We start from the raw sequence: 26827 nt of genomic DNA on the forward strand, positions 1-26827 counted from the left end.
TAGAGAACTTGAGACACTACACAAGGACACCCTCCTCTTCTGGCTGAATTGTACTCTAATTTTTGAATTTTTAATTTGACTTTTGATCTGTTATGTAGGAGACCTATTCACTGTACTCTGGCAAGGGCACATATTTGTACAAGTGGACCGGTTTCCTGCCAGTTTGTAAATTTCTCAGGAAGCAAGTATTCTTATTTGCTTTCTTATCTTCTGTTGCCCCCAGCGTATTCTGAGCAGGTCTTTGGCATTTTGAAGACCACACTCCCCATGCCATTACAAGAAACTCAGGCAGCCCAAGAGCATGCCCCCTTACTGATCCCAGCGGCAGCTAGTTTAAGTTCCCTGCTCTCCTGGACAGTCATCCTTGCCTTCAACCAAGACCTGCTCCTGCTCTCTTGGGGCCATGCCATCATCTGTCTCCACTTAAGAGAGCTCTAAGAATTTGTCCACCTGCCATTCCCTTTGTCGCTATTATTTTGTGGCATCTGGTAAGAGTCTCTTGCCTTCTTCCTTTTCTACTTATACCCTCTTAAATCTAAAGCCAAGCACACCACCCAGGGATGTCTGGTCAGTATCCTTTCTTTGTTAACAGCAGAGGACACCCCAGGGTTAAAGCCTTATTGAGCGAAAGTCCTTCTCTTCACCTCTTGGCCCTGGTGGGAACAAACACAGATCGTTGAGGTACAAAGAGTATATGCAGGATAGGACCTTGTGTGATGCTTGTACATGGCAGGCTTAGGAAATTGAATAAGTAAACATTTCTTAAAATAATAATGACATACCTCTTTTTACCTACCAATTTTATTTTTTAAGCTAGAAATACCCAATACTCTTACAGAGAAATAATGTGCAAGAACCTATTTTATCTCCCTGTAACCACTGTGTAAAATCGGTGCTGTGAAACTTATGAAAATGTAAGTTGGTAAACCCTTTGAGCTGTGAAAGATGGTGCAGGCCTGTAATCCCAGTAACTGGACCTGAGGCAGGTGGATAGCAAGTTTGAGGCCACCGTGGGTAACACTGGAACACCCAATCTCAAAAATTTCAAAAACAATAAAAAATAAAGGTCTGGAGACTTAGCTAAGGGGTATAGTGTCCCTGGTATAGTCCCCAGCCTACGAAAAAAAGACTTTCTGGAAGGCTGTTTGGTAGTCCACACCAAGAGCCTTATTTTTTTTTTTTTTTTTTTTTAATTTTTTAGTTTTCAGCGGACACAACATCTTTGTTTGTATGTGGTGCTGAGGATCGAACCCGGGCTGCACCCACGCCAGGCGAGCGCACTACCGCTTGAGCCACATCCCCAGCACCCCCCCCCCCCCCCCCCGTTTTTTTTTAATGTAAGTCAGGGACTAGCCAGGAAAATAGAATTATACCAACAATTTTAATAGAATTTAATGGAGGGAACTGATCTACATATTGGAGGACTGACTCAGCAAAACAGTACCACTGGGGTACAGGTGCAGGAAGCAGCCATCAAGAACTTAGCTATGAGACCAAGGGCTTCAACAATGTGAGGATCTCTGAGGGTGTTCAAGGTTGCTAATAGCTGGAGAGCTGGGATGGAGAACTGACCTTGATAGGAACAGCAAAGACCTTGTCTCTTCTTCAGTTTTCCAGTTCTCCTGCAGCACCCCCTACTGGCAACCCAAACAGGGTCCAGTAGCAAAGGAAAACTTCTGCAGAGTCCCAGCCCTTGAATCTCAAAGCAAAGCTGAAAAGAGGATTTAGAGCTGATGGACCACAGCAAGATGACCAGCATATCCTCCTACTTGTAAATTTAATTTCTAGTAGTTTATTCAAGAGGAATGCTTGTAAATGTATATTTGTATTAATCCATGACAGTGTTCACCACAGTATTATTTATAATTCAGTGAAATGAAAAATAAGGTGTTATTCACATCAAGGGGTTAACAAAAAGTAAAGAAAATGCCAAGTAATGACAAAGAACACCCACGTTTTTGTATAAATATGTGTAATACAAAAAAGCAGGAAGAACATACATCAAGGTATAATGGTGAATTGGTTTACTTGTTTGTTTGTTTTTTGTGGTGCTGGGAATTGAACCCAGGGCCTTGTGCATGCAAGGCAAGCACTCTACCAACTGAGCTATGTTCCCAGCCCATGAATTGGTTATTTTTGAAAAAGAGAATTATGAATAGTTTTTTTTTTTTTGAAATATTTTCTTTTTTTTTTTTTAAAGAAAGAGTGAGAGAGAGAGAGAGAGAGAGAGAGAGAGAGAGAAATTTTTAGTGTTTATTTTTTAGTTTTCGGCGGACATAACATCTTTGTTTGTATGTGGTGCTGAGGATCGAACCCGGGCCGCATGCATGCCAGGTGAGCGCGCTACCGCTTGAGCCACATCCCCAGCCCCGTTGAAATATTTTCAGTTGCAATGAACACAATGCCTTAGCTATAATCCCAGCCCTGAATAATTTTCTATTTTTAAAAATTAAACCAAGGGCTGGGGATGTGGCTCAAGCGGTAGCGCGCTTGCCTGGCATGCACACGGCACTGGGTTCGATCCTCAGCACCACATACAAATAAAGATGTGTCCGCAGAAAACTAAAAAAAATAAATATTAAAAAATTCTCAAAAAAAATTAAACTAAAAAATAATTATGAGGGCCAGATTTATAGCACAGTGGTAGAGTGCTTGCCTAGCATATGTGAAGCACTGGGTTCAATCCTCAGCACTGCATATAAATAAATAAGTACATAAATAAATAAAATAAAGGACCATCAACAACTAAAAAAAAATTTTAAGGGTCTGGGGTTATGGCTCAGCGGTAGAGTGCTCACCTTGCACTTGCAAGGCCCAGGGTTTGATTCTCAGCACCATATAAAAATAAATTAATTAATAAAGTTTAAATTTTTTTTCAAATAATAATAATTACAAATAGTTTTATTGCCTTTTTTTATTTTCTGAACTTCTTAGTTCTATAGTAAACATATATTGTTAATAATAAATACAAAAAAATAGTTAAAGGCATTTAGTGCTTGCTTATTTAGTACCCTGGGCCTGTCACCATGCACCAGGATAGAGTATGTGTGTGTTGGCATTTGAGTACCAGGGCTGGGTCTCTGGCCTACATGGGACTGGTGCTGGGACCGGTGAGCCCACAGCCAGTCTCCCAGGAGCCAGTGGGTGGGTGTTGTTCTCTCTTTTCCCCTTTGTGGTGGGGCAGTGTGCCCTCTGGCCTGGACCACCTCTGTACTCAGGGATAGTTGATACCTGACCTAATAATAGCGCACTCACCCAGTATGCACTAATCCTTTCACTTAATCCACATAGCAGTCCTAAAGATAGGCACTATAAATATCTCCATTTAACAAATGAGGAAACTGAAGCTTAGAAAGATCAAGAAGCTTGCTGAAGGTCATTAACTAGCAAGTGGCAGCAACCTCAGCAGTTGGACTGAGCACAGGTGTGCTTGCCACTCTTCTGTTCTCCCAGCCACCAAGAGCCCTGTAGGTGGCCCTCAGAGACCCTGTCCCAGGCCCCTTGGATTCCCTGTTAAGAGCTGCTGATGAGGTCTGGCCCTGAAGGTGTGTGATTCTCAGGCGTGAATTATAGTTGCTATGCCAGGTCCAGCCATGGAATAAGCTCCTTGGTGCCACACAGAGAGTCTTCTAGCTTGGAAAATGCTTATGCTCTGATTTTTGTTTCAAATATAAAATTATTTTTAAAAGAAGAGTAGTTATTGTATCACAATAGTCTGAACTTAAGAAAAAACTCTGGGGACTGGAAAGAACATTGATAAAGTAAGACCTATTTCCAGACTCTTACCTTCCTCAAAGCAGAGCTGAATGGTAAGTCCAGCATGACCAGAGTGGACTCTGTCACTGGTTCAGCAGATGCTTAACACATCCCTGCCACCTCAGATCAGAGTCTTGTTGGGAAGCAGATGCTGGACAGATAAGGGAGAGACCTGGAGTCAGCATTGGAAGCTACTGTGGGAGACTGGGCAGGGAAGGTCTCTGAGAAGATGATTTTGGAGGGACATTAAAAATGAGACATGGGGGCTGGGATGTGGCTCAAGCGGTAGCGTGCTCGCCTGGCATGCGTGCGGCCGCGGTTCGGTCCTCAGCACCACATACAAACAAAGATGTTGTGTCTGCCAAAAACTAATGAATAAATAAATAAATAAATAAATAAATAAATAAAAAAAATGAGACATGGATGGGGTTGTGGCTCAGCGGTAGAGCGCTTGCCTCACATGCAAGCACCACATAAAAATAAATAAATAAAATAAAGATATTGTGTCCATCTACAACTAAAAAAATGTTAAAAAAAGAGAGAGAGAGAAGCAGAAACCATAAGTTCTCGGACACAGTGTGGCAGGCAAAGGGGACAGCAGATGTGAAGGACTTGAGGCCTTGGTGGCAATGTTATCAAGAAAGAACTCAACAAGAAAACCTACAAGAGGCTCAGGATGAAGATCTTGAAGTCAACAGGAGTCAAGGTCACTTAAAGACTCCTAGAACTTGGGAATTAGAGCTTTGGCTGGTATGATTGTAAGGGAAATTTAGGAATGAATAAAAAAATACTGAAAGAAGTATGTTGCTGGGTGATAATTAAGGGATAGTTGCTTAGCCTCTGTTTCTTTGAAACAGATTCCAGACAGTAGAGGCAGTCTTAGATGGTAGAGGCCCTGTGAGCCCCCGTATGTCTCTTGCAGGCTCTGCTTAAATCACTTCTCCATACATTTGGCTACACTTTTCCACAATAAAATGGCACTAGTGAAGACCAGTATGTAGACATTTGCTTTTTAGCAATATTTTTAATGTTCCACTTTAATACTAAGAAATGTCTTTTGGGGGGCTGGGGTCATAGCTCAGGGGTAGAGAGCTTGCCTCGGGTGTGTGAGGCACTGAGCTTGATTCTCAGCACCACGTATAAATGAAGGAATTTAAAACATGATTGGGTTTAAATGTCATTGAGCTCAAACCATAGTTTTATTTGATTGTCTTCAGTTTTCACTTATTAATATATTATGATATATTAGTTTTTCTTAGTCTCCCTTTGACATTTGGATTATTTATATTTGTTCTGTAATAAAAATGATACTTTGGGCTGGAGTTGTGGCTCAGAGGGAAAGCACTCACCTAGCATGCATGAAGCACTGGATTTGATCCTCATTACCACATTAAATAAAATAAAATAAAGGTATTGTGTCCACCAACAACTAGAAAATAAATATTTATTTTTTTAAAAAATGGTATTTTGCCCTGGGGCTGGGGAGTAGCTTGGTGATAGAGCACTTGCCTAGCAAGCTCAAGGCCTATTCCGGGGGGTGCAGGGGAGTACCTCCTTCACGTCCTTAGAAGTCAGTCTTTGAACTGCTTGTGTGCATTTTCTTTAGGTAGAATTTGTGGGTCAGCAGAATGTTGATGGTCTATGCTGTTTTGCCAGTTGCCTTTAGAGGGTTTGTGTCACCATTCACTCACCAGCATGTACACTGTGCCTGTGTCCCCAGATCCTCTCCTCCGCTCAGTCTTGTCATTTTTGTAATGTCTGCCAATTTGATAGGTTAAAAATGGTAACTTAATTTACATTTTTTTTATAATGTCTTTGTTGAGTTAGGGGACCTGACACAGTCCCCTTTTTAAAATTTGTAATGAATTCTGGAATTTCTCAGGCTGAAGTGTTTGCCTTTGATTTATATAATCAAGTTTGATTTTTGTTCCATTTTAATAGGTTCAGGGATGTTGATAAATGGTAAATGAACAATGAGTACATGAAGGATTAACTGTGTTTTTCTCTACTTTAGTACATCTTGAAAATGTGCATAGCCAGGCACATTGATGCATGCCTATAATCCCAGCATCTTGGGAGGCTGAGACCCAAGCTTGAGGCCAGCCTCAACAATTTAGCCCTAAGCAATTTAGGCCCTGTCTCCAAATAAAAAATTCAAAGGGCAAGGAATGTGGCTCAGTGGTAAAGTGTCCCTGGGTTCAATCCCCAGGCGCGCCACACACACACACATACACCAAAGAAGTCAAAGAATCCAGGCATGGTGGTACATACCTGTAATCCCAGTGGCTCAGGAGGCTGGGACAGAAGGATCGCAAGTTCAAAGCCAGCCTCAGCAAAAGTGAGACACTAAGCAAATCAGTGAGACCCTGTCTCTAAATAAATACAAAATTGAGCAGGGGATGTGGCTCAGTGGTCAAGTACCCCTGAGTTCAATCCCTGGTACCCACCCCCCCCAAAAAAAAAGAGTAAAAGAAAATGTGCCTGAAACAAAAATATATAAAATAATAGGCACGTTTAATAGGTGCATGTCCTTCAATAAAATTTATCCCAATTTTCCACTTGGGATGTGCATTTGAAGTGCTGTGGAATTTCTGATTTTAAATTTCTAATTTAAAATTGGGGGTATGGGCTAGGGATGTGGCTCAAGCGGTAGCACGCTCGCCTGGCATGTGTTCGGCCCGGGTTCGATCCTCAGCACCACATACAAACAAAGATGTTGTGTCCGCCAAATACTAAAAAATAAATATTAAAATTCTCCCTCTCTCTCCCTCTCTCTCCCTCTCTCTTTAAAAAAAAAATAAATATATAAAATTGGGGGTATGATAATTCAGTTTTTGGTCATTGATGATTAGATAACCATCTGAATGATGCCTGTTTCTCTAGCCCATTCCTTAAATATTCTCTTATTGCCAGACCTTTATTGTGAAACTTTTGTCTTTAAGACCAGCTCATAGGGCTGGGGTTGTGGCTTAGTGGTAGAGCACTCATCTGGCATGTTCGAGACCCTGGGTTCCATCCTCAGCATACATAAATAAAATAAAGGTATTGTTTTCAACTACTTCTAAAAAATAAATATTAAAAAAAAAAAAGACCAGCTCATAATCTCTCTCTTGCTTACATGCAAAATATAGGCAAGATTTTACCACATCTCTGATTCTGCAGATCTATCCCTCCATGTTATTGTTGTGGCAGTAACTGCATTTGGAAAGATGAGAAAGGACGTGTTCCTTAATCTTTTTGTTTTTCTTCTTTAGATGTTGAGCATACTGGAGCCACCAGTGAGTTCTATGACAAGTTCACGATTCGCTATCACATTAGCACCATTTTTAAAAGCCTTTGGCAAAACATAGCTCACCATGGCACCTTTATGGAGGAGTTCAAGTGAGTATTGGGCCCCTGATGTCACAGCTTGATCTCTTGCAAATCACAGGGCTGCAGCTGAAAAGCTTTCACAGCTGGGTTGCTGCTGGCTGCTGGTTTCAGCCTCATTTTATCCCAGGTGTTATTCAATGTGGGCAGGGTTATCTACCTGTCTGCACTTATAAGGTAATGCTGAGTTCTGGATTTGTCAACATCTTTTGGGAGCAGTTTACATAAAGAAAGAGTCTATAAATTTGTATGTGTTCAGTGTTTTTTGATATTTCTCTGATTACAGAACATACTGAAGGTAGAATGAAGAAGGATCATACTGTGTTCTTGAACATGATGTCAAGCTTTGGAGTTAGAAATGTTAGGAAGGCTTTAGATTTAGAAGCAGAGTAGGGATGTCATTAGAGGTGTCATTCTCAGTAGTAAGGCCCTAAACCTTGGTTAAGGACTTTTCCCCAAGTGTAGTGGTACACATGTAATCCCAGTGACTCAGGAGTCTGTAGCAGGAAGATTACATGTTTGAGGCCAGCCTCAGCCAAGAACTTAGTAAGACCCTAAGCAACTTAGCTAGACCCTGTCTCAAAATAAAAAGGGGGGCTAGGGTTATGGCTCAGAGGTAGAACACTCTCGCATATGTGAGACCCTGGGTTCAATCCTCAGCACCACATAAAAATAAATAAAATAAAGATTGTGTCCATCTACAACTAAAAAACAAATAAATTAAAAAGGACTGGGGATTTGGCTCAGTGGTAAAATGTTCTTGGGTTCAGTTTCTCTGGTACAAAAAAAATGGTGGGGGGTTCCTGAATTGCTTAAATCCAGGCAGCAGAAGTTCCATCTAAATTATCTGTCAGTGCTTTAAAAAGATAAGTGAAGGGTGCTGCATCTGTGGCTCAGTGGTAGAGTGCTTACCTAGCACATGTGAGGCACTGGATTTGATCCTCCGCATCATATAAAAACAAACAAACAAATAAAGTATTGTGACCATCTATAACTAAAAAAAGAAAAAGAAGATAGGTGAAGATGTTGAACTGCTGAGCTTCAAAAGAAAATGTATCCCACCTAGTTGGATCTTCTGTAACCCTTGTTTTAAATCTTTGATCAAGTGTAGATACCCCTTGTTACCTGAGTCAGTAGTGCATGTATTACCAGCTGAGTAACCATTAGTTGGGTAACTTTCCAGAAGAGATGAAGTGAATTCATTATTTCCATGAACTGCTCTTGTAGTCAGTTATATTCCAACAAAAGCCTAGTGTGAGCTTAAAGAGGAGGCGGCTCCTGGCTTAATCAGCATGGTGCTCACTGGGAGTACGTGCTCTGGACTCACCACAGTCCTGAGATGGGGCCTCCCATCCACTGATTTGCACAGTCGTAGGCCCTGAAGTGAAGCTTCTGTTTTCTTTGTTAATCTGGCAGTTGCCATCTTAACAGGCAGGCCAGCTATTTCATTGACCAACTAGTTCCTCTCCTTGTTGGAACATGGTCTGCAGAACAGTCCTTTGCCTGGAAGCTTCAGGTTCTGTAAAGCAAGTGTCTTGCCATAACAGTATCACAAGGTCCGACTTTTCTTTAAATGTTTTTTTTTTTTTTTTTTGTGACGAGGAATGACTTTGTCAGTTCTCTTGTCTGCTCTGTACAGGTGATTATTTGTGCTTTCCTTATACTATGGTGAGTGTGAGCACATTTCCATTTCTAGTCTGAAAGAGTGTCTTCTGTACTTAAAGACACTGAGCACATGAGCCAGGGCAAGCTGGTAAACCTGCTCTCTAGAGGGAGATGGCAGCATTTGCTGGTGTGAATGTGTCCTCTGTTGTTGAATTTAAGATGCCAAGGGAAGCGGCTCACAAAATTCATCAGTTGGCTCTCATGAGCCATTCACAGTGGCTCCAGGATGCCACTAAAATGAGCTTATCAGGATTAATTAAAAAGTATAATGGAATCTAAAAAGAGAGGCTTGGTAGTACTTGGACTTCACTGTCCTTGAGCTGTGCCCATGCCGCAGTCTCACAGGTGGCGAGCTCAGCACTCGGTGGAGGGAGGCACGCTTTCTCTGGAACCTGCTGGACTTAATGAGCATGCCCCTTCTCATTCCTTTTCAGTTCTGGGAAGCAGTTTGTTCGCTATATAAACATGCTGATAAACGACACGACATTCTTGCTGGATGAAAGTCTGGAGTCCCTGAAGCGGATCCACGAGGTGCAAGAAGAGATGAAAAACAAAGAACAGTGGGCCCAGTTGCCGCGGGTGAGGACACAGTCCTGGGCCCTTAGAGGCTGCAGTCCGCCTTGGACACAGAGGTGCTCTGCTTGGGTGGCCTCTCGGGCTGTCAGGTGACCCTAGGTCTCACTGCCAGGATTTCTGTGGGTTCCATGAAATTGTACCCTAAGAGAAAACTAAAAAATGTTGAGAAGCTTTTCACAGTGCATCTTCAAAACCTTCTCTGCCTTCTTAATTTTGAAGCACTTCTTAGAGACAAGCTTTTATTGTCAGTATATTAAGATTTATGAAAGTGACTAGGAAATGAATCTCTAGATTTCTGTCTCTGGACAAGAATTCAATTTGTTCATATGGTCTTCTCCAGACAACTAAATCACTCAGGTTTCTTGTGGGGGTTTTCTTTGAATCAATCTTGGTTTTTATATTTAGTTATTAATAGAAAGAATACTTGTTTGCCAAGTTTCACACTGTGCTGGTAACAGTACACTGTCCCCTCCTGATATGATTGCGGCCATTTCAGTGGTTCCTGGGTCAGTTACTGGGCCCTTGACAGCTGCTGGTGACTTCAGACATGGGTTAGTCCCAAATAACTGCTTTATAAAGGGTCCTCCTGCCACACGGTGGGTACTGCCTCCTGTCTGCTTAAAACAACGGATACTATTGATTTTTCTGTTTAGTGGACGAAAGGGGACACAAATAGTCCCTAATAATCACCATTTCAGAAATCATTTTCTTTGACTTTGAAGTTAGGTGCTACCTCCCACCTCCCTGGCTGCTCCTGCTCATCTCTGCAACCTCTGAGGGAGGGTCACTCCCACTCTCAGCCTCAGGCTTCTCCTCTGCCTCCACTCTCGCTGCTGGGTTAGCATTTCTCAGGGAGGGTTTTGGTTAGAATTTTAAGCATAGTGGAGTTTGTTACTTTTGTGAATTTTTTTGTGGTGAGAGACTGTCCTTTACACTACAGAACATTTACCATGTTCGGTTCCTGTCCATTTAGCATCGGTGATGTACACTCCTACCCCCAGTCGTCATAGCCAGTACCCCCACATGTAACTTGATGCCCCAATTGAAAAACCACTGCCAGTTGATCTCATCTATTCCAGGGTGTTGAATAAAAACTCCAAAATATATCTCCTCGGCTCAGGTCTCTCCTGACTCTGGGCTGTGCAGCCAGGGTTGGCTTCCCTTATGAGCAGGTAGCCTAATACATACCTCAAACCTAACTTCTCCCTGACCGAACTTCAGTGTCCTGTAAATCTCAATTAAGTCTGCCCAACCTTAACAGCTGGGAATTTCCCTCTGCTAGTTGCTCAGGCTCGACACTTCAGCACTGTCTTCGATTCTTCCACCCCCCCCCCCTCAGAAGATTCTTCTAGGCACTATCTTAAACTATCTCATGGACTGGGGCTATAGGTCAGTGGAAGAGCCTGTGCCCAGCATCTGAGAGGCAAGAGTTCCTTTCCTTACACCATTAAAAACACACATGGGGGGTCGTGGCTCAGTGGTAGAGCACTTGCCTAGCATGTGTGAGGCATTGGGTTCAATTCTTAGCACCACATGTAAATAAGCAAATAAAATAAAGGTCCATCAACATCTACAAAAAATTAAAAAATAATTATTTGGCATAAACTGTAATAAACAGATATGCTTCAAACACACACAAACACACACACACACACACACACACACACACACACACGGGAGATGGAGGCACTGGGTTTGTGGCTCAGTGTTAGAGGCCTTGCCTAGTATGTGTGGGGCACTGAGTTCGATCCTGAGCACCCCATAAAATTAAATAAATAAAATAAAGGTATTGTGTCCATCTTCAACTTAAAAAAAAAAAAAAGATTTTTAAAAAGAAACACACAAAATAAAAAAAAAAATTAAAAAAAAAAAAAGAAACACACACACACACACACACCTGGGCACAGTTGTGCATGCCTGTAATACCAGTGGCTTGGGAGGCTGAGACGGGAGGATTGGGAGTTCAAAGCCAGCTTCAGCAACAGTGAGGCTCTAAACAAGTCAGTGAGGCCCTGTCTCTAAATACAATACAAAATAGGGCTAGAGATGTGGTTGAGGGCCCCTGAGTTCAATCCCTGTTGCAAAAACAAAACAAAACAAAACACACACACTCACATATATACATAATGTGTGTGTACCCCCATTCTGTGACCACTTCCCACCACCTCCAGACCACCACCATGTCTTGCCCGCGTTATTGCAGGAGCCTGCTCTTGGACTCCCAGCCTCCACCCTTGCCCATTTCTCTACCAGAGGGATGCTACTAAAATCTGTCAGCACAGTACCGCTGATTCAGCTGTGGATATGGCCTGCAGGGCATAGCCCCTTTCTGCCCTCTTCTCCCCACACTGTCCCCTCCATTCCCTGCACCCAGCCACACTGGCCTCTATCCTTGCACTGGCGGCTCCTCCACTGCAGTGATGTTTCACCAGACTTTTGCTGACTCACTTCCTTCGAGGAGTCCCATAGGTTAAATCACCCCCCAGAGAGGTGACCGCCCTTTCCAGAATAGCATCCGCAGAGCCCAGTGTCACTCTCCCTCACCCACTGCCACTTTTTCTATCACTGTCAGACTTGAGTTTCTGTGGGGTGTTGGTTTATTAAGCAAAGTCTCCCTAAGGGACTCAAAGCTCCTGGAGGATGCAGAGCCCCCCTGGGCCTGTGCTGTGCTTCTCACAGGGCACCAGAGGCCCAGCCTCTAGAGGCATCTTCATGGTACTCATAGAGTGTCGGATTGCACCTAGCTTTTCTTTCATGTTTTTTCTGAATGGGCTCATCTGTGAGCACGGACTGGTGCATATGTCCCATGCCTTGCTGCAGGATCTCCACCAGGCATGACAAATTCTGACCCCAGAGAGTGCTCCCTGAGTGACATTAGCTGTTCCAGCTGTTTTCCCCTCCCCTTATGAGAAAAGGCCTCTGGGCAGATGTAAAACTTAGGGATAATGCGACTGCTCACGAGCTCAGTTCCCCTCATTTCCCAACCCAGGCAGAACCAAGGGAGAAAGACCGTGCCAGAGGCAAGCATGCTGACGCCATGAAGGGGTGACAGCCTGACAGTCGAAAGAAAATTCAGAAAGCTCGGCCACCCACAGGCACTTGGTGCAAGGGCAGAATGATAGGCCTCATGGCAGAGTGCATCGCCTGTTTTTAAAATAGCGATGACTAAGTAAAAGTTTTTATTAAGAGAAATGAACTGGGCTGGGGGGTGTGGCTCAAGCTGTAGCGCGCTCGCCTGGCATGCGTGCGGCCCGGGTTCGATCCTCAGCACCACATACAAACAAAGATGTTGTGTCCACCGAGAACTAAAAAATAAATATTAAAAATTCTCATTTTCATATTTTCTCTCTCTCTCTCTCTCTCTCTCTAAAAAAAAAAAGAGAGAAATGAACTACCCTTTTATAGCACCAGTTTGTACCAGGTGCCATGTTACAGTCACGTAACTCATCCTCCGTGGAAATTGAGACACTTTTTTTATCATTGAGAAAACAGAGGAAACTCAAGAGAGTTAAGGAACGTGCCAGGCTCAGGGAGGAGGTCTGTGGTAGAACCCATCCTTAGCACACACAGCCCTGGGTTTATCCCCAGCACCAAGCAAAAAAGTCCCCAGGCCACCTAAATGGTTCTCACACTGAGAGGAGTCCACGTCAGCTCTCTGCAGTGGGGTGGGGGTGGGGGTGGGGGGTGGTTACCTTACCCCTGAGCATGTTGGCTCTGTAGCCACTTTTCCAGTTATGAGATGACTGTGTTTTTCCTTTGCACTTGACGTGTTAGTGAGCTGATGGCTGGTTCTGAGATTTTTTTGGCACCTGCTTGATGTTTCCTAGGATCAGCAGCAGGCCCGGCAGTCTCAGCTTGCTCAGGATGAGCGTGTTTCACGCTCTTATCTGGCCCTGGCGACAGAAACCGTGGACATGTTCCATATCCTCACGAAGCAGGTCCAGAAGCCGTTCCTCAGACCAGTGAGTAGAAGCTGTGGGGTGTTTGTTTTATCTGTTGGCCCCCACATCCAGACCTTAGCACTTAAAACTTGATGCAATTGTTGAAATTCTGGAAATGTTAGCATCACAGTCACCAATACATGAAGTTCTGTTACTGATTTTATTCCCATTTATGCTAATTGATACACACAGATACCCTGCTGTTAGACTCTAGTGAAGATCTCTGATGTTACTACACCTTCTGCAGATGATTCCAAGGTGACTTTGTTCACTTTCTGCTTAGACAGTACATTGGTTTGTTGGTACTGAAGTTATGACATTTTTATCATTATTGATTCCTCTTTGTGTAGGAAAATATTAGGTAACATAAAATTGGAATACATTAAGTAGAATCATTGATAATATGTAAGTTCTTTGGTTCTTGTAGATATAGCTTTGTCACATTCAAGAAGCCAAAGAGCTGGATGCAGTGGTACACGTTTGTAATCACAGTGACGCAGGCAGCAGAAACAGGAAGATTGCAAGTTTGAGGCTAACCTTGGCAATTTAGTGAGACACTGTCTCAAAACTTAAAAAGGGCTGAGATGTAGCTCAGTGGTGGAGCACCCCTGGTTCAGTCCCCAGTAGCACAAAAATAAATAAATAAATTTTTAAAAATAAAAAGAAGCCACAAACTCCGTGGGGTGTCGATAAAGAGTAGAGAATATGCTTAGCATGCAAGAGGCCCTGAGTTTCATCCCCAAAACCCCAAAAAAGGAAGGAGAAGCAACAGCAGCAGCCAAAGGCTAATTAGAACCACAAATAAGTTGTTTTTATTTGTTTCCTATTTATTTATTTATTTTTGTGGAGACAGGATCTTACTAAGTTGCTTAGGGCCTCACTGAATTGCTAAGTCTGGCTTTAAACTTGTGATCCTCCTGCCTCAGCTTCCCAGGTTGCTGGGATTATAGTCGTGTACCACCACACCAGGCTTTCTGAATTTGGAATGTTTCTTATTTTCATAATTAAAAGCATGAATTTAAAGAGAAGACTTTTGTTGGTATTTGTCATCAGCCTTCAACATTCCATTAATTACCAGAATTTTCATATAAGAAATGGGAATTAAAGACATATGAACGTAAAGCTGGACTTCTTTAGCATGTGCCACGCAGCACACTTAAGAGAGTCTTTGAGGGCTAAACCAGCCACTGAAGTAGGAGTTTTTGGTCCTTCTCACTTGTCTCAACAGCATTAATTGTTGTATTATCCTGTGATTTCCTAGGAACTTGGACCCCGATTGGCTGCAATGCTGAACTTCAATCTTCAGCAACTTTGTGGCCCAAAGTGCCGTGACCTGAAAGTTGAAAATCCAGAGAAATACGGCTTTGAACCAAAGAAGCTTTTGGACCAGCTGACGGATATTTACTTGCAGCTGGACTGTGCTCGGTTTGCTAAAGCCATTGCTGATGACCAGGTTAGTGCCAAGGGAGCAAGGCCATTTTTCAGGGGCCTGGGGTTCAGGCTGCTGAGTTGGGCATTTCAATCACTTCTCAGTTCTTCTCCTGGCAGACCCTGCCCAGTTACATTTCCGTCTGTCCTTTGAATTCTCCCCACTCCCAGTGAAGAAAGGTGATGGTCATCATGGATTGACAAGTTTTTAGTACCTAAGCGTGAATAATGGCCCCAGTGGCTGGGAAATATGTCAGGTATAAGAGGAGATGAATTGTTTATGTTCCTTAGGAAGTAAAGAGCAGATCCGGCTCCCTGATCCTCCCGAGGTTGAGTTCTTCCCTCACCTTATTCAACAGCACATTAAATTCCCAAGAGCCAGATTTTCTCACAGAATCCAGATCTTCCCAGTCTCCTGCTATAGTGATGCCATGCCTTCATGATCTGGGTCTGGAGTCACTCATGGTTATCTCTGTACTCCTCCCTCTCCTGCATTCCTGTGCCCCCTGGAATTAGATCTGGGTTGTGTGTGTTTTTAGGGTACTGGGGATTGCCATGCTAGGCAAGCACTCTGCCACTGAGCCGCCTCCCCAGACCTTTTCATTTTTTATTGTGAGATAGGGTCTCATTAAATTGGCCAGGTTGGCCTTAAACTTGCCATCCTCCTGCCTCAGCCTCCAGAATAACTGGGATTCTGAGCATATGCTACTGCGCCTGGTTCAGGTATGCTTTGCTCCTCCACAGCCATCCATTTAGTCTAAGCTCCTGCTCTGAAGCCTTCTTGTGTGATACGCAGTCGCCTCAGAAGGGGCTTCCCCTCCCTCTGAGCTCTGCTCCCTGTGTCTGCAGCGCTCACTCACTGCTGCAGTGAACCCCTCCTCTATTTCACTCACTTGGTCCTCGCAGAACTCAGTGATGTGGGGTCTCTACTGAATGAGCAAACGGAGGCTCAGAGAGGCCGAATTGCCTGTGCAAGTGCACAGAGCTCGGGTGGGATGGAGGTACAGTTCGCCTCCTGGTGTCTGGCCCTGAACACATTGTCCTCTCAGCTTCCTGCTCTCAGTGCCCAGAGAGGGCCTTGCTGGCTTCTGTGCCTCCACCTTTCTCACACCCCTTTTCCAGAATTTCTCACTTCACAGGTTACCCATTCTGGAAGGTTCTTTACCCGTCTCACCCCTAATGGGTGCTTTTTTTTTTTTTTTAAAGCTTTTTTGAGTTATAATTTACATATGTGGGTGCTTTTTATTATAAGCAAGGGAAGTAGCCTCGACAGAGTACCTATACTGGGGGAAAATGTGTGTCTAAAGCAGTTTTTTTTTTTTTTTTTTTCCATAAAAAGTGGTGGTAAATGAAAGGGTTTGAAAATTATAGTTATTTGGGGAAATGTTAAAATATGTACTGTTTTCTAGCCTATGACTATATAATAGCACACATATTCAGGAATGGTGGATAGTCTATAGTGAGGACAGGGAAGTGGAAGTACCTACTGAGGTAGACTGCGCAGCTGGATGGCAGCTGGCCTCTCCTGCATAGCCGGCTGATGGCAGTGAAGCATCCCCGGCTGCTCGCTACCACCAAGGGGGCGGGGGCATTTGGAGTGCCCTGTTCTCTGCGGGTCTTGCTGTGGCTACAGTTTAAGGTAGTCAGGAAGCCTTCAGTGCAGATGAGCAGGCATGTCCAGCAAGGCTGCAGACAAGTGGGAGCCACAGGACAGCCTCTCGCTGCCTGTCCTGGTGACAACAGCAGCTCCACTCTGCCTGCCAGTGCCAGCGCCAGGGATTGTGGTGGCATCTTCTGCTGGCAACGGCTGGAGTGTGGTTAGTGGATTCTACACCGTGGCACACCAGTCTCCCCTGCCCCGGGTCTAAAGAGCCCTGACCTTCCAGACCTGTAAAGGAGCCAGCTGCTGTGACACAAGCCTATAATCCCAGCAGCCCAGAAGGCTGAGGCAGGAGGATCACAGGTTCAAAGCCAGCCTCAGCAATTTAGGGAGATCCTATCTCAAAAGTTTAAAAATGAGTTGAGGATATGACTCAGTGGTTAAGCATCCCTGCATTGAATCCTCAGTACCCAAAAAACAAAAAACAGACCTGTGAAAGAGACTTTCCCTACCAATAACACATGGAGAAAAAACACTTTTTTTTTTCTTTTTGCTACTGAGAATTGAATCCAGGGATGCTTTACCACTGAGCTACATCCCAGCCCATTTTATTTATTCATCTTTTATTTACTTATGTTTTATACTGGGAACTGAACTCAGGGGTGCCTTGCCACTAAACCATGTCCCCAGCCCTTTTTAAAATTTTTTTCTTATTTTGAAACAGGGTCTCACTAAGTTGCCCAGGCTGGACTCAAAGTTGGTATCCTCCCAAGTCTTTGGGATTAGGTGGGAGCTACTGTGCCCAGCTGAAAAAAACACACACACACATTTTCAGTAGTATCTTTGCTTTCTTTTACAGGATATTGTTTGTGCTGCCGGTTGGGCATTTTCTGTTTATGGTGGCCTTAAGGTGATTAGAGTCCTGCCTGCTTGGTTATTTTATTTCATTTTATTCATTTATTGGGTGCTGGGGATTAAACCCAGGGTTGCTCTGTAACTGAGCCACATCCTCAGCCCTATTTATTTTGAGACAGGGTCTCACTTAATTTTTTTGCTGAGGCTGGCCTGGAACTAGGATCCTCCTGACTCAGCCCATGAGTTGCTGGGATCACAGGTGTGCATTCCAGTACTCTGCTACTTGCTGGTTTCATCTGAGGGTTTTCAGGCCTGGGAGTATTGAGCGCTCAGAGGAATTAGAGGAGAGGCAGCAGAATTCCATTTTCTCCTTTGGAAGAAATCATCGTAGTTGGCTTGGCTTTGCTTTGCTATGTCTTGTTTTCACGGAGAACAAAAGAAGAAAAAAATGACATCTTTACAAGGAAAAAGTTAAGGGCTACATCAGGAAAGGGCTAAAGACCAGGTGCAGGAGGTTGATAAAGTTGCAGGGTTGAAGAGCCCCTGGGCTCTGCACTACTGAGAAGTGGCATTTAGTAGTTGGTCCCTGGAACTGAGAGAACCCAGGATAGGGAGATCTGAGGGGGACTCAGGTGGCATTGATGACCACACCTGACCGTCCTTTCATGGGCAGATCCAATTCCACAGACAGATTGCTTTCCAGCATTCATGGAGCATTAGTACACTGTTCCCAGGGAAAAGTAAAATAACCCGTCTCAAGTTGCACATCTCCCAGGCAAGCTCCTTCTCTAACCTACCAGAATATTGAGCCTTCTTATTGTAAATTTAGTGCTTCATTTTCTTGTTCAAGTTTTTCTTTCTTTCCTTTAAGGTAAAAGTCCCATAATATAAATTAACTATGTTAAAGTGTACAATTAGATGGTGTATAATGCATTCACAGTGGTATGCAACTATCATCTCTGTTCCAGAACATTATTATCACCCCAAAAGGAACACCTGTACCCATTAAGCAGTCACTGTCCATTCACCCAGCAACCATAATTCTGGGTTCTGTCTCTCTTTTACCTGTGTTTGGATTTACCTATTTACCTATTCTGGACATTTCATATAAACAGAATCATGTGGTACGTAACTTGTGTGTGTTTCTTCTTGGATTTAATACTGTTTTTGAGTGGCTGGGGTGTAGCTCAGTGATGGTAAGCACCTAGCATACATGAGGTCCTGGGTTTCATCCCCAGCAACACAAAAATAAAAATAAATTGATTAAATAGGTAAATAATGTTTTTGAGGTTCATCCATATTATGGAATGTTTCAGCACTTCATTCCTTTTTATTGCTGAATATTTCATCAGTTAATGAACATTTTGGTTGTTCCCCCTTCTGGCTATTATGAATAATGCTGCTATAAACATTCATGTAAGTATTTATTTGAATACCTATATTTATTTTCTTTTTTAGAGGGGGGATACTGGGGATTGAACTAAGGGGCACTTGACCACTGAGCCATATCTCCAGGCCTATTTTATATTTTATTTAGAGACAGAGTCTCACTGAGTTCCTTGAATACCTGTTTTCCGGTCTCCCGGATGCCCAGGAGTGGAGTGGTTGACCATAGACAATTCCGTGATTAGCTTTTGAAAGCCCACACCGACTTCCACAGCTGCTGCATTGTTACCCTCCCCCCAGCAGTGTACAGGTCTTCAGATTTCTCCACATCCTCACTGACACTTGTTAATTTCTGGTTAACAAACTTGTGTAGCCATCCTCATGGAAGCAAAGTGGTATTTCATTGTGATTTTGATTCTCTTTCCCTAATGAGAAACACTGTTGAACACCTTTTTATGTGCTTTCTAGACATTCATTCATATATTTTCTTGGAAGAAATGTCTGTTCAAGTCCTTTGCTTATTTTTAATTGGACACTTTGTTGTTTCTTGTTGAGTTGAAAGAATTCTTTGTGTATTCAGGATGGTAGTTCCTTATCTGATGTATGACTTGCAGGTATTGTTGTTTTAATTTTGTAACTACTCTATAGTAAGATTCTTAAAGTTGGGGCTGGGGATGTGGCTCAAGCGGTAGCGTGCTCGCCTGGCATGCGTGTGGCCCAGGTTCGATCCTCCTCAGCACCACATACAAACAAAGATGTTGTGTCCACCGAAAACTTAAAAATAAATAAATAAAATATTAAATAAATAAAATATTTTTTAAAAAAAATAAAAAAGATTCTTAAAGTTAAGAACATGATCTTTTAGCCAGGCGCCGTGGCGCACCTCAGTAATCCCAGCGGTTCTAGAGGCTGAGATAGGAATCATGAGTTCAAAGCCAGCCTCACCAACAGCAAGGTGCTAAGCAACTCAGTGAGACCCTGTCTCTAAATAAAATAGAAAATAGGGCTGGGGTGTGGCTCAGTGGTGGAGTGCCCCTGAATTCAATCCCTGGTACCCCCCACCCCCCGCAAAAAAAAAAAAAAGTCATCTGCTTCTCTGACACCTGCCACACCAAACCTAAGGATGTAGCTGAGTGAGCTGTTTGGCCCGTCACCAATGCCATTGCTCCCCGAGGCTGAATGCCTTGTCCCCTCAGTATCAGTGCCTTCATGGTGCAGTAGTGCCTATGGCAGCTTTTTGCCATTACCTCGTGACAATAAGTAGGCACTGAGTAAAGTGTTTGTTGAATTCATGTAGTAATTTAGCTTTGGGAAACTTGAACCAGGCACTCTGTATGCCTTGGGGCTCCAGAAAGATGGCCTTTTAGGGTGTCTGGGGCCCAGCCTCCCTGCTGCCGCTTTCCCCTGCCTGTGTTCTCTTGGTTCCTTTCCCCCGTCTCTTCTTTCCCTTCCTTTCCTTCCCCCTCTTCATTCTCTCTCCCTCTCTGCTTCCCATTGGGTGTGTGTTGCTAGGTGAACGCAGGGCCTCACCTGCTGTGCCAGTGCCAGCATGCCAGCCCCCAGCTAAATCTCCAGCCCCTTTCCTCCCTTTCCCCAGTTGCATGGTTAGCGGGGTGTGGGTGTGTGTGGAGAGAAAGCAAGATTGTGTGCTTATTTAGAAACCAAAGTTAAAAAAAGATGAAAGGTTGGGGAATTTGATCCAGTGCTCTAAAAGAAAACAAGTATGAGATGAATTCCTGCTGAAGACAGCGATGTGAATCCAGATAGGAACAACAGGTCCTACGGCCCAAAAGCTAAAGCTGAAAGTGAGCAGCAGTGTCAGCAGGGCACCCTGCAGTGAGGCAGAATCATAGAAGCCCCTCCAGGTGGAGCCCCGGGGCCAGTGCTCTTATGCTGGGCTGGGGAGAGTGTACTATGGCCTGGCACCCAGTTGCTTGCCTGTGTCACAGACTTAGGGGTCAGGGAGGGAAAGACAGATGGACACAGTCCTCTTCATTTGGAGAAGGGGCCATGAGGGTGAGCAGAGCCCAAGACAGCAACACTATCTCTTGGTCACTGGGGCTTAGCCTTGTCTGAGTTCTTTGGCATTAGCTGACATGATGAGAGATTGTGGTCCTATCCCAGTGTCTCAGATTTAATTATTTCCCTTCTCTGTATCATTGTCACTAAATCAACCAGTGACCACAGCTTTAGTGGTAAGTGCAAGGAATGATACACTTTGATATTGTGTAATGGCAGTGATTTATGTGAATTAGGTAAGTTCCCATTCCCACTTCACTCGAGGAAATGGGCTTGGGAGAGTTAGGGACTCGTCCAAGACCACACAGCTGGTGGGTAGTAGGGCCAGAATTGATGTTCAAGTTGTCTGGGTCCCTGGTGGATACCTCTGATCTGCAACCCTCCTCTGGGACATAGATTGTGTCTGCCCCCAGGCCTGTTCACTGGTATTATTGGGATGGTCACATGTAAGCAGAGCACCTGACATGACAGTGTTAAGCTAAGTGATGTGAAGTGATTGGTAGTGGATAGGAGAAGGCTTCTTTTGAGTTTGAACTATTCTTACCTTGTTGACCATTAAGGAAGAAAGCTGAAATTGCCCCCTCCTCTCATAGGCTGTTAGAATACAGTGCTCCGCAGGAACTGAGATGGTCAAAATTTGTGTCTCTTTAGTATTTAAACGTATATTTAAAAGGAAGGCACACTGGCTTCAAAAGTCAAAACTCCCTATTTCCCTTAATCCTGTAGCCGTCTTCATAAATGATAGCCTTGTTCAGTTGAGCACATAGTATTCCAGTCTTTAAGCATTTATAATTATAAAAAAAATATCCTTTATGTTTTATCTAGCTACAAATGCACAGAGAAAACTAGAATATATATATAATACAAAATTATGTGAATTCAGAGATTTTTTGGGGGGGGTTGTTTTTTTGATATTGGGGATGGAACCCAGGAGTGCTCTACCACTGAGCTCCATTCCCAGCCCTTTTTTATTTTTTGAGACAGGGTCTCTCCTAGTTGCCGAGGCTGGACTCAAACTAGTCCTCTTGCCTCAGCCTCCTGACTTGCTGGGATTACAGGCATGCACCCTGTGCCTGGTGATTTTGGGGGGTTTTTCATTAGGGGGAGATACCACAGATGGATTATACTTGGGACTTGCTCTCCCATCCAAAATGAATTCATGTGTTACATTGTCTTTCCTCATATGCAGAGATCCTACAGCAAGGAACTGTTTGAAGAAGTAATTTCAAAAATGCGGAAGGCGGGGATCAAATCCACAATAGCGATAGAGAAGTTTAAACTTCTCGCTGAAAAAGTAGAGGAGATAGTGGCTAAGAACGCACGCGCAGAGATCGACTACAGTGACGCTCCGGATGAGTTCAGAGGCAAGTGGCCTGGCTTTTTCACACTGACCACTGTGATCTGAGTCTACTTGAAATATACGCTAACAACCCACAATAAAAAAAAAAAAAAAAAAATATACGCTAACAGCACTGCCTGTACTTCCAGTTTCTTTAATGATGCACTACAGGTGCTGCCTTTTTTTTTGGACTGGGATTTAACCCAGGTGTGCTCTACCATTGAGCCACATCCCCATTCCTTTTATATTTCGAGACAGGGTCTCACTAAATTGGTTAGGGTCTTGCTAAGTTGCTGAGGCTGGCTTTGAACTTAGAATCCTCTGCCTTAGCCTCCCAAGTCGCTGGGATTAGAGAGTGCACCACCACACATGGCTTGCCGTTGCTTCTTGAAAGGCTCTGTCTGAAATTACTTTTGCCTATTTTTAGGTTACAGTGTAAATTGAAAAAATGTCCTTAGCCTGATTTCAAACCACATAACAGTCTGGAAGATTTGAAGGACAGCTTTGTCTTTTGTAAATGAGGACTCATGCTTTCAAAGAATTCTGAGAAGTCCTGCTGCATAACTGCCCTCAGGTCTTTGTTCTCTTCCCGGCAGTGGTGACACCGACTACTTTCCCCTCTCCACAAGGCAGTGGATATTCCTTCATCTCATGCTATTTCCTCCCCAAACTGGGAACCCTGGAGAAGCTATTTGCTATATCCTTTGGATATATTTTTGATGGTGGGAGGGACTTGGTTTTGTTTTTCTTCAGTTTTAACCCCTATCATCAGGTAGAGTTTGTTTTGCTTTGTCTCTGCAGACCCTCTGATGGATACCCTGATGACTGACCCCGTGCGGCTGCCCTCTGGCACCATCATGGACCGCTCCATCATCCTGCGGCACTTGCTGAACTCCCCCACCGACCCCTTCAACCGGCAGACGCTGACTGAGAGCATGCTGGAACCAGGTAGGGGAGGGTACAGCTCATTGCAGTTGCCCTCAGTGCCAGGAGCTCAGCCAGAACCATACCAGAGGCAGCCAGAAAGGGAGAAGGGCCAAGTCCGGGCTCTGCCAGGCTTGTGGCACTTTCTACAGAAAAGACATCTGGCCCTTCCTGTTCTGTCCTGTTTTCTGCAGGCTTCAGCTAACTAGGCAATGAGTGGTTTTCTTTCCATGCAAGCCTCATCTCAGGAAGAGTTCTCCCACCTGGACACTAATTTTCCTTTCTTCTTCTCCCCTCAGTGCCAGAACTGAAAGAACAGATTCAGGCATGGATGAGAGAGAAACAGAACAGCGATCATTAACCGTCCCCCTCGCCCCCTCTGCTGGGAGCAGCCAAGGCCAGCGAGGCCAGAAGCAGCATCCGAGGTGCAACTGTTGCTCAAACATCGGAGGCCAGATGCGGCCAAATTCCCGAGAGCCCAGCCCAGTGACCAAACAGTAGAGATCTGGAGGGACATGAATGAGAAGAGGAGCCCAATTCCTGTACATATATTTAAGTGACAGACACAGTCAAAAGCTCAAGGGACAGGTTTTATGGTTGCTTGCGTAATAAAGCACGTCCTTCCATGTCACGATTTGGGGCTTTTGCTGTGGAAGTCTTTTAGTGATGGCGAATGGGCCTGGGCAGCATCCCCTTCATCTTTTGTTGTTGAGTTTTTTTTGTTTGTTTGTTTTTTCTGTTTTTTTTTTTTTTTAAATCCAATATCCGTTGATTTGATTGTGATTAGAGAACTCGGACATTTTGCTGCTAAAGAATCTTTTCCCTTCTCCCACTTCCTGCCCCTACTTGCACTGCTGTGGATTTTTTTAAAAAAGAAACAAAAACAAATTCCTTTCCCCACCCTCCAAACATATATTCTGTGAGATAACTGTGCCTGCGACAAAGTGTTAATCCTGGGATCGTATTTTTATATCATATTCTCATATTTGTTTTTTTAATTGGTGTTAGATGACATGATTAATAAAAAAGGCAAGATATTTTCAGAATTTGAATTTCAGTTTTTTTTTTTTTTTCCTTTTGAGATGTCCCTTTTAAATTTTTTTATTATAATCAACATGAAGAGGATCCTGTTGCTCTGGTCCTTATAACAAGCCCTCTGTTAGGAACTGAAGGAACAATGCAGCAGATGGGGGTGCTGAGGGATATCAGGACTTAGCAACTGATGGTTTTGGGGGTGAGGGTTGGTCTTTTTAATGCTGTGTGACAGTTCAAAACCTTTACCGTTATCCTGTGAGGGTAAATAAATTGCTCTACCCTTGAGTCTGAGTTTGAGGCAGGGTTCATTTGTATGATGTGTCCTTTGGGGTTTGGCCTTACCAAAGCAAAAAAGGGTGCAAGAAATGTGGATGTTGGTGTGCTTGTTTAAACACTCACAGCCAGCCACACACACGCACACGGCAAAGGCGTTTTGTATTACCGCTCCCAAGTAACATACTTGAATTCTTGACTTTCCTTTGGGGTAAAAAAGGATTTGAAACCATAAAGTGTTTTGAAGAAATTAAGTCTACAAAAACATACTTTCTCTTTTCTTTTCCTTTTTTTCCCCTCCACAGACCATGTCCTCTGTTCAGTTCCTAACGCAAACTACAATAAACGGTGATACACACACACAAGGAATTTTGAGTCTCTTCTTTTTGTGGAAAAAATAAAAAGGTGGGGTGGGTAAACAGAACCAAATGAGTGTGTGTGTGGTAAATCATCTTTTCTGGAGCCAATTAGGCGTTGCTGTTTAATTTTTGTTTGTTTGGTTGGTGTGTGTGTGTGTTGCTAGGGATTGAACCTAGGGCCTTGTGCATGCAAGGTAAGCACTCCACCAACTGAGCTGTATCCCCAGCCCAGGAGTTGCTGTTTTTAAAATAAAACTTTCCCATTCCGTCAGCCTTGAAGACTACATTTGGTTCTCATTCCAGTTTGCTGGTCTGAGGAGGCTGTTCAGTATTCTACATGCGTACAGAGGTTTTTGTAGACACTCCTTTCATGAGCGTCTCTCCAGGCAGCTCCAGTTTGCAGACTGACTCTGCCACTTATGGAGCAAGAACAACAGGCACTCCCACAGCTTCCCACGTGGGAAGAGGCCGTGCAAAGGACTTTGCATTCATGGTGCCAGCTCTAGGAGGACACTGCTATTTATTAGTTTGTTTTGGGTCTCTGTTTTGTTTGAAACAGGCCAGGCGTGGGTGGAAGAAGTTAGGTAACCTGCTGAGTGTCACCTGGCTGGTTAGGTGAGCGGCAGGTGTGCAGGCACCAGCGCCCTCACCTTTGTGTCTACTGCTCTTGAGCACATTTTGACTTTTTTTAAAAATACAATATGTGTAGGGCTGGGGTTGTGGCTCGGCGGTAGAGCGCTTGCCTTGCATATGTGAGACCCTGGGTTCGATCTTCAGGAAATAAAGGCATTATGTTGTGTCCACCTACACCTAAAAAATAAATATTTTTTTAAAAAAGTATAATGTGGGCTGGGCTTGTGGCTCAGCAGTAGAGCGCTTACCTTATATATGTGAGACCCTAGGTTCCATCCTCAGCACCACCTAAAAATAAATGAGTAAAATAAGGGTATTGTGTCTAACTACAACCAAAAAAAAAAAATACTTTTAAAAAATAAAAATAAAATAAAGAGATGTGTCCAGCTTCAACTAAAAAATATTTTTTAAAAAGTACAATGTATCTATTCTAATAAAAGACAATATAAATGAACATAAAGAAAAAGATGAAAATCTCCCATAATCCTACCATGCAGATAATTCTGTCAACTTACTTTCTACTAAGCTTACCATATGTTTAACAGTGCTTGGCCTGTTTTTATTTCTTTGGGAATTGAACCCAGGGCTTTAAACACTCCAGGCAAGTGCTCTACCACTGAGCCACATCCCCAGCTCGTAATTTTTGTTCTTTATTTCTCTCACAAATGGATATTGTTTGTTTCCTCTCCACCTGATTATAAACTCTTAGGAGGCACAGAATCTGTTGTGTGACTTGAGTTCCCCAATCATCCCCCATGAATATAACAAGATGCTGCCTTCTACCTCCATGTGCATTTGTTTTATCCACAATTTTGAGGTTTCAAGGACCTCTGGGGCAGGGGCCAGGACAGGGTGTGGATGAAGTCATTCTCTTGCCAGACTCAAGAATTAAAATGCTTTGCTTTTCCATTTTTAGAGTCTCAGGGTGACCATATTGCAGAAACTCAGACTTGCCTTCAATCTGTTCATTAGAGATATTAAAATAAATTCCAGAATATTTCAAAAGAAGGTCTTGACAAAAAGGAAAAAGAATCTGCGAATCATCAGCAAAAGAGAAACAATTCTTGAGGGAAAGACGATTAAAATAACTTCTTGCGTATTGTGACTCACTGGTGTGTGGGTTCTAAAAAGGAGTTGGTAGAATGTCTTTTGAAAAACTAACTGAGCACATGTGTTGTTCCCTTTAAGTAATTCCAGGCTATGTACATAAAACAGTGAACTGCATGATGTTCTTATTGGATATTAAAGTGACCTAAATAGGCACCTCCTGACCAGGTGAGTTTTTGATTGAAGGAAACTCCTATAGTAACCTATGTGTGGTGTTGGTATCAGCCAGCTGTGAGCTGCAGGAAGTCAATCTGAGGTTGGCTGATAATTTGTGATTCATGAGCATATTCTGTGTGACCTACTCCTACATTTATTAACTCACATGGTAGTCAACAACCATGTGAAGGAGAATGTAGGAGAACTGGCACATGAACCTAGGCTATCTGGCTTCAGACCCCAACCTGTATGGCAATACTCCAGAAATGGTCCAGAATGCCCAAGGAGAAACGGCAGAGCATTCTGGAAGGTGCTTTGTTCTTGGGGTCCACTCTAGACCTAACCCTCAATTTGAATGGTTGGATTATTTCAATTTCATGGCTTTGATTCATTACCAATCACTCAT

The 26827-nt window shown here is 43.5% G+C and overlaps 1 protein-coding gene across 5 annotated transcripts in view; it reads left to right on the top strand.

Moving 5' to 3' along the window:
• Window positions 1-24531, top strand: part of Ube4b (ubiquitination factor E4B) — a 114121-nt gene extending 89590 nt beyond the window's left edge. For all 5 annotated transcript variants that reach the window (XM_071617334.1, XM_071617336.1, XM_071617335.1 and 2 more), the window contains 7 exons: window positions 7011-7137; window positions 9225-9369; window positions 13194-13328; window positions 14569-14760; window positions 21785-21959; window positions 22736-22882; window positions 23158-24531. In XM_071617334.1, the coding sequence (XP_071473435.1) occupies window positions 7011-7137; window positions 9225-9369; window positions 13194-13328; window positions 14569-14760; window positions 21785-21959; window positions 22736-22882; window positions 23158-23219 (983 nt within the window). In that variant the 3' untranslated portion in view covers window positions 23220-24531. The remainder of the gene's footprint in view (window positions 1-7010; window positions 7138-9224; window positions 9370-13193; window positions 13329-14568; window positions 14761-21784; window positions 21960-22735; window positions 22883-23157) is intronic.
• Window positions 24532-26827: the final 2296 nt, after the last annotated feature.

This window comes from Marmota flaviventris, chromosome 10 (genome assembly GCF_047511675.1).
Source record: "Marmota flaviventris isolate mMarFla1 chromosome 10, mMarFla1.hap1, whole genome shotgun sequence".
NCBI lineage: Eukaryota > Metazoa > Chordata > Mammalia > Rodentia > Sciuridae > Marmota > Marmota flaviventris.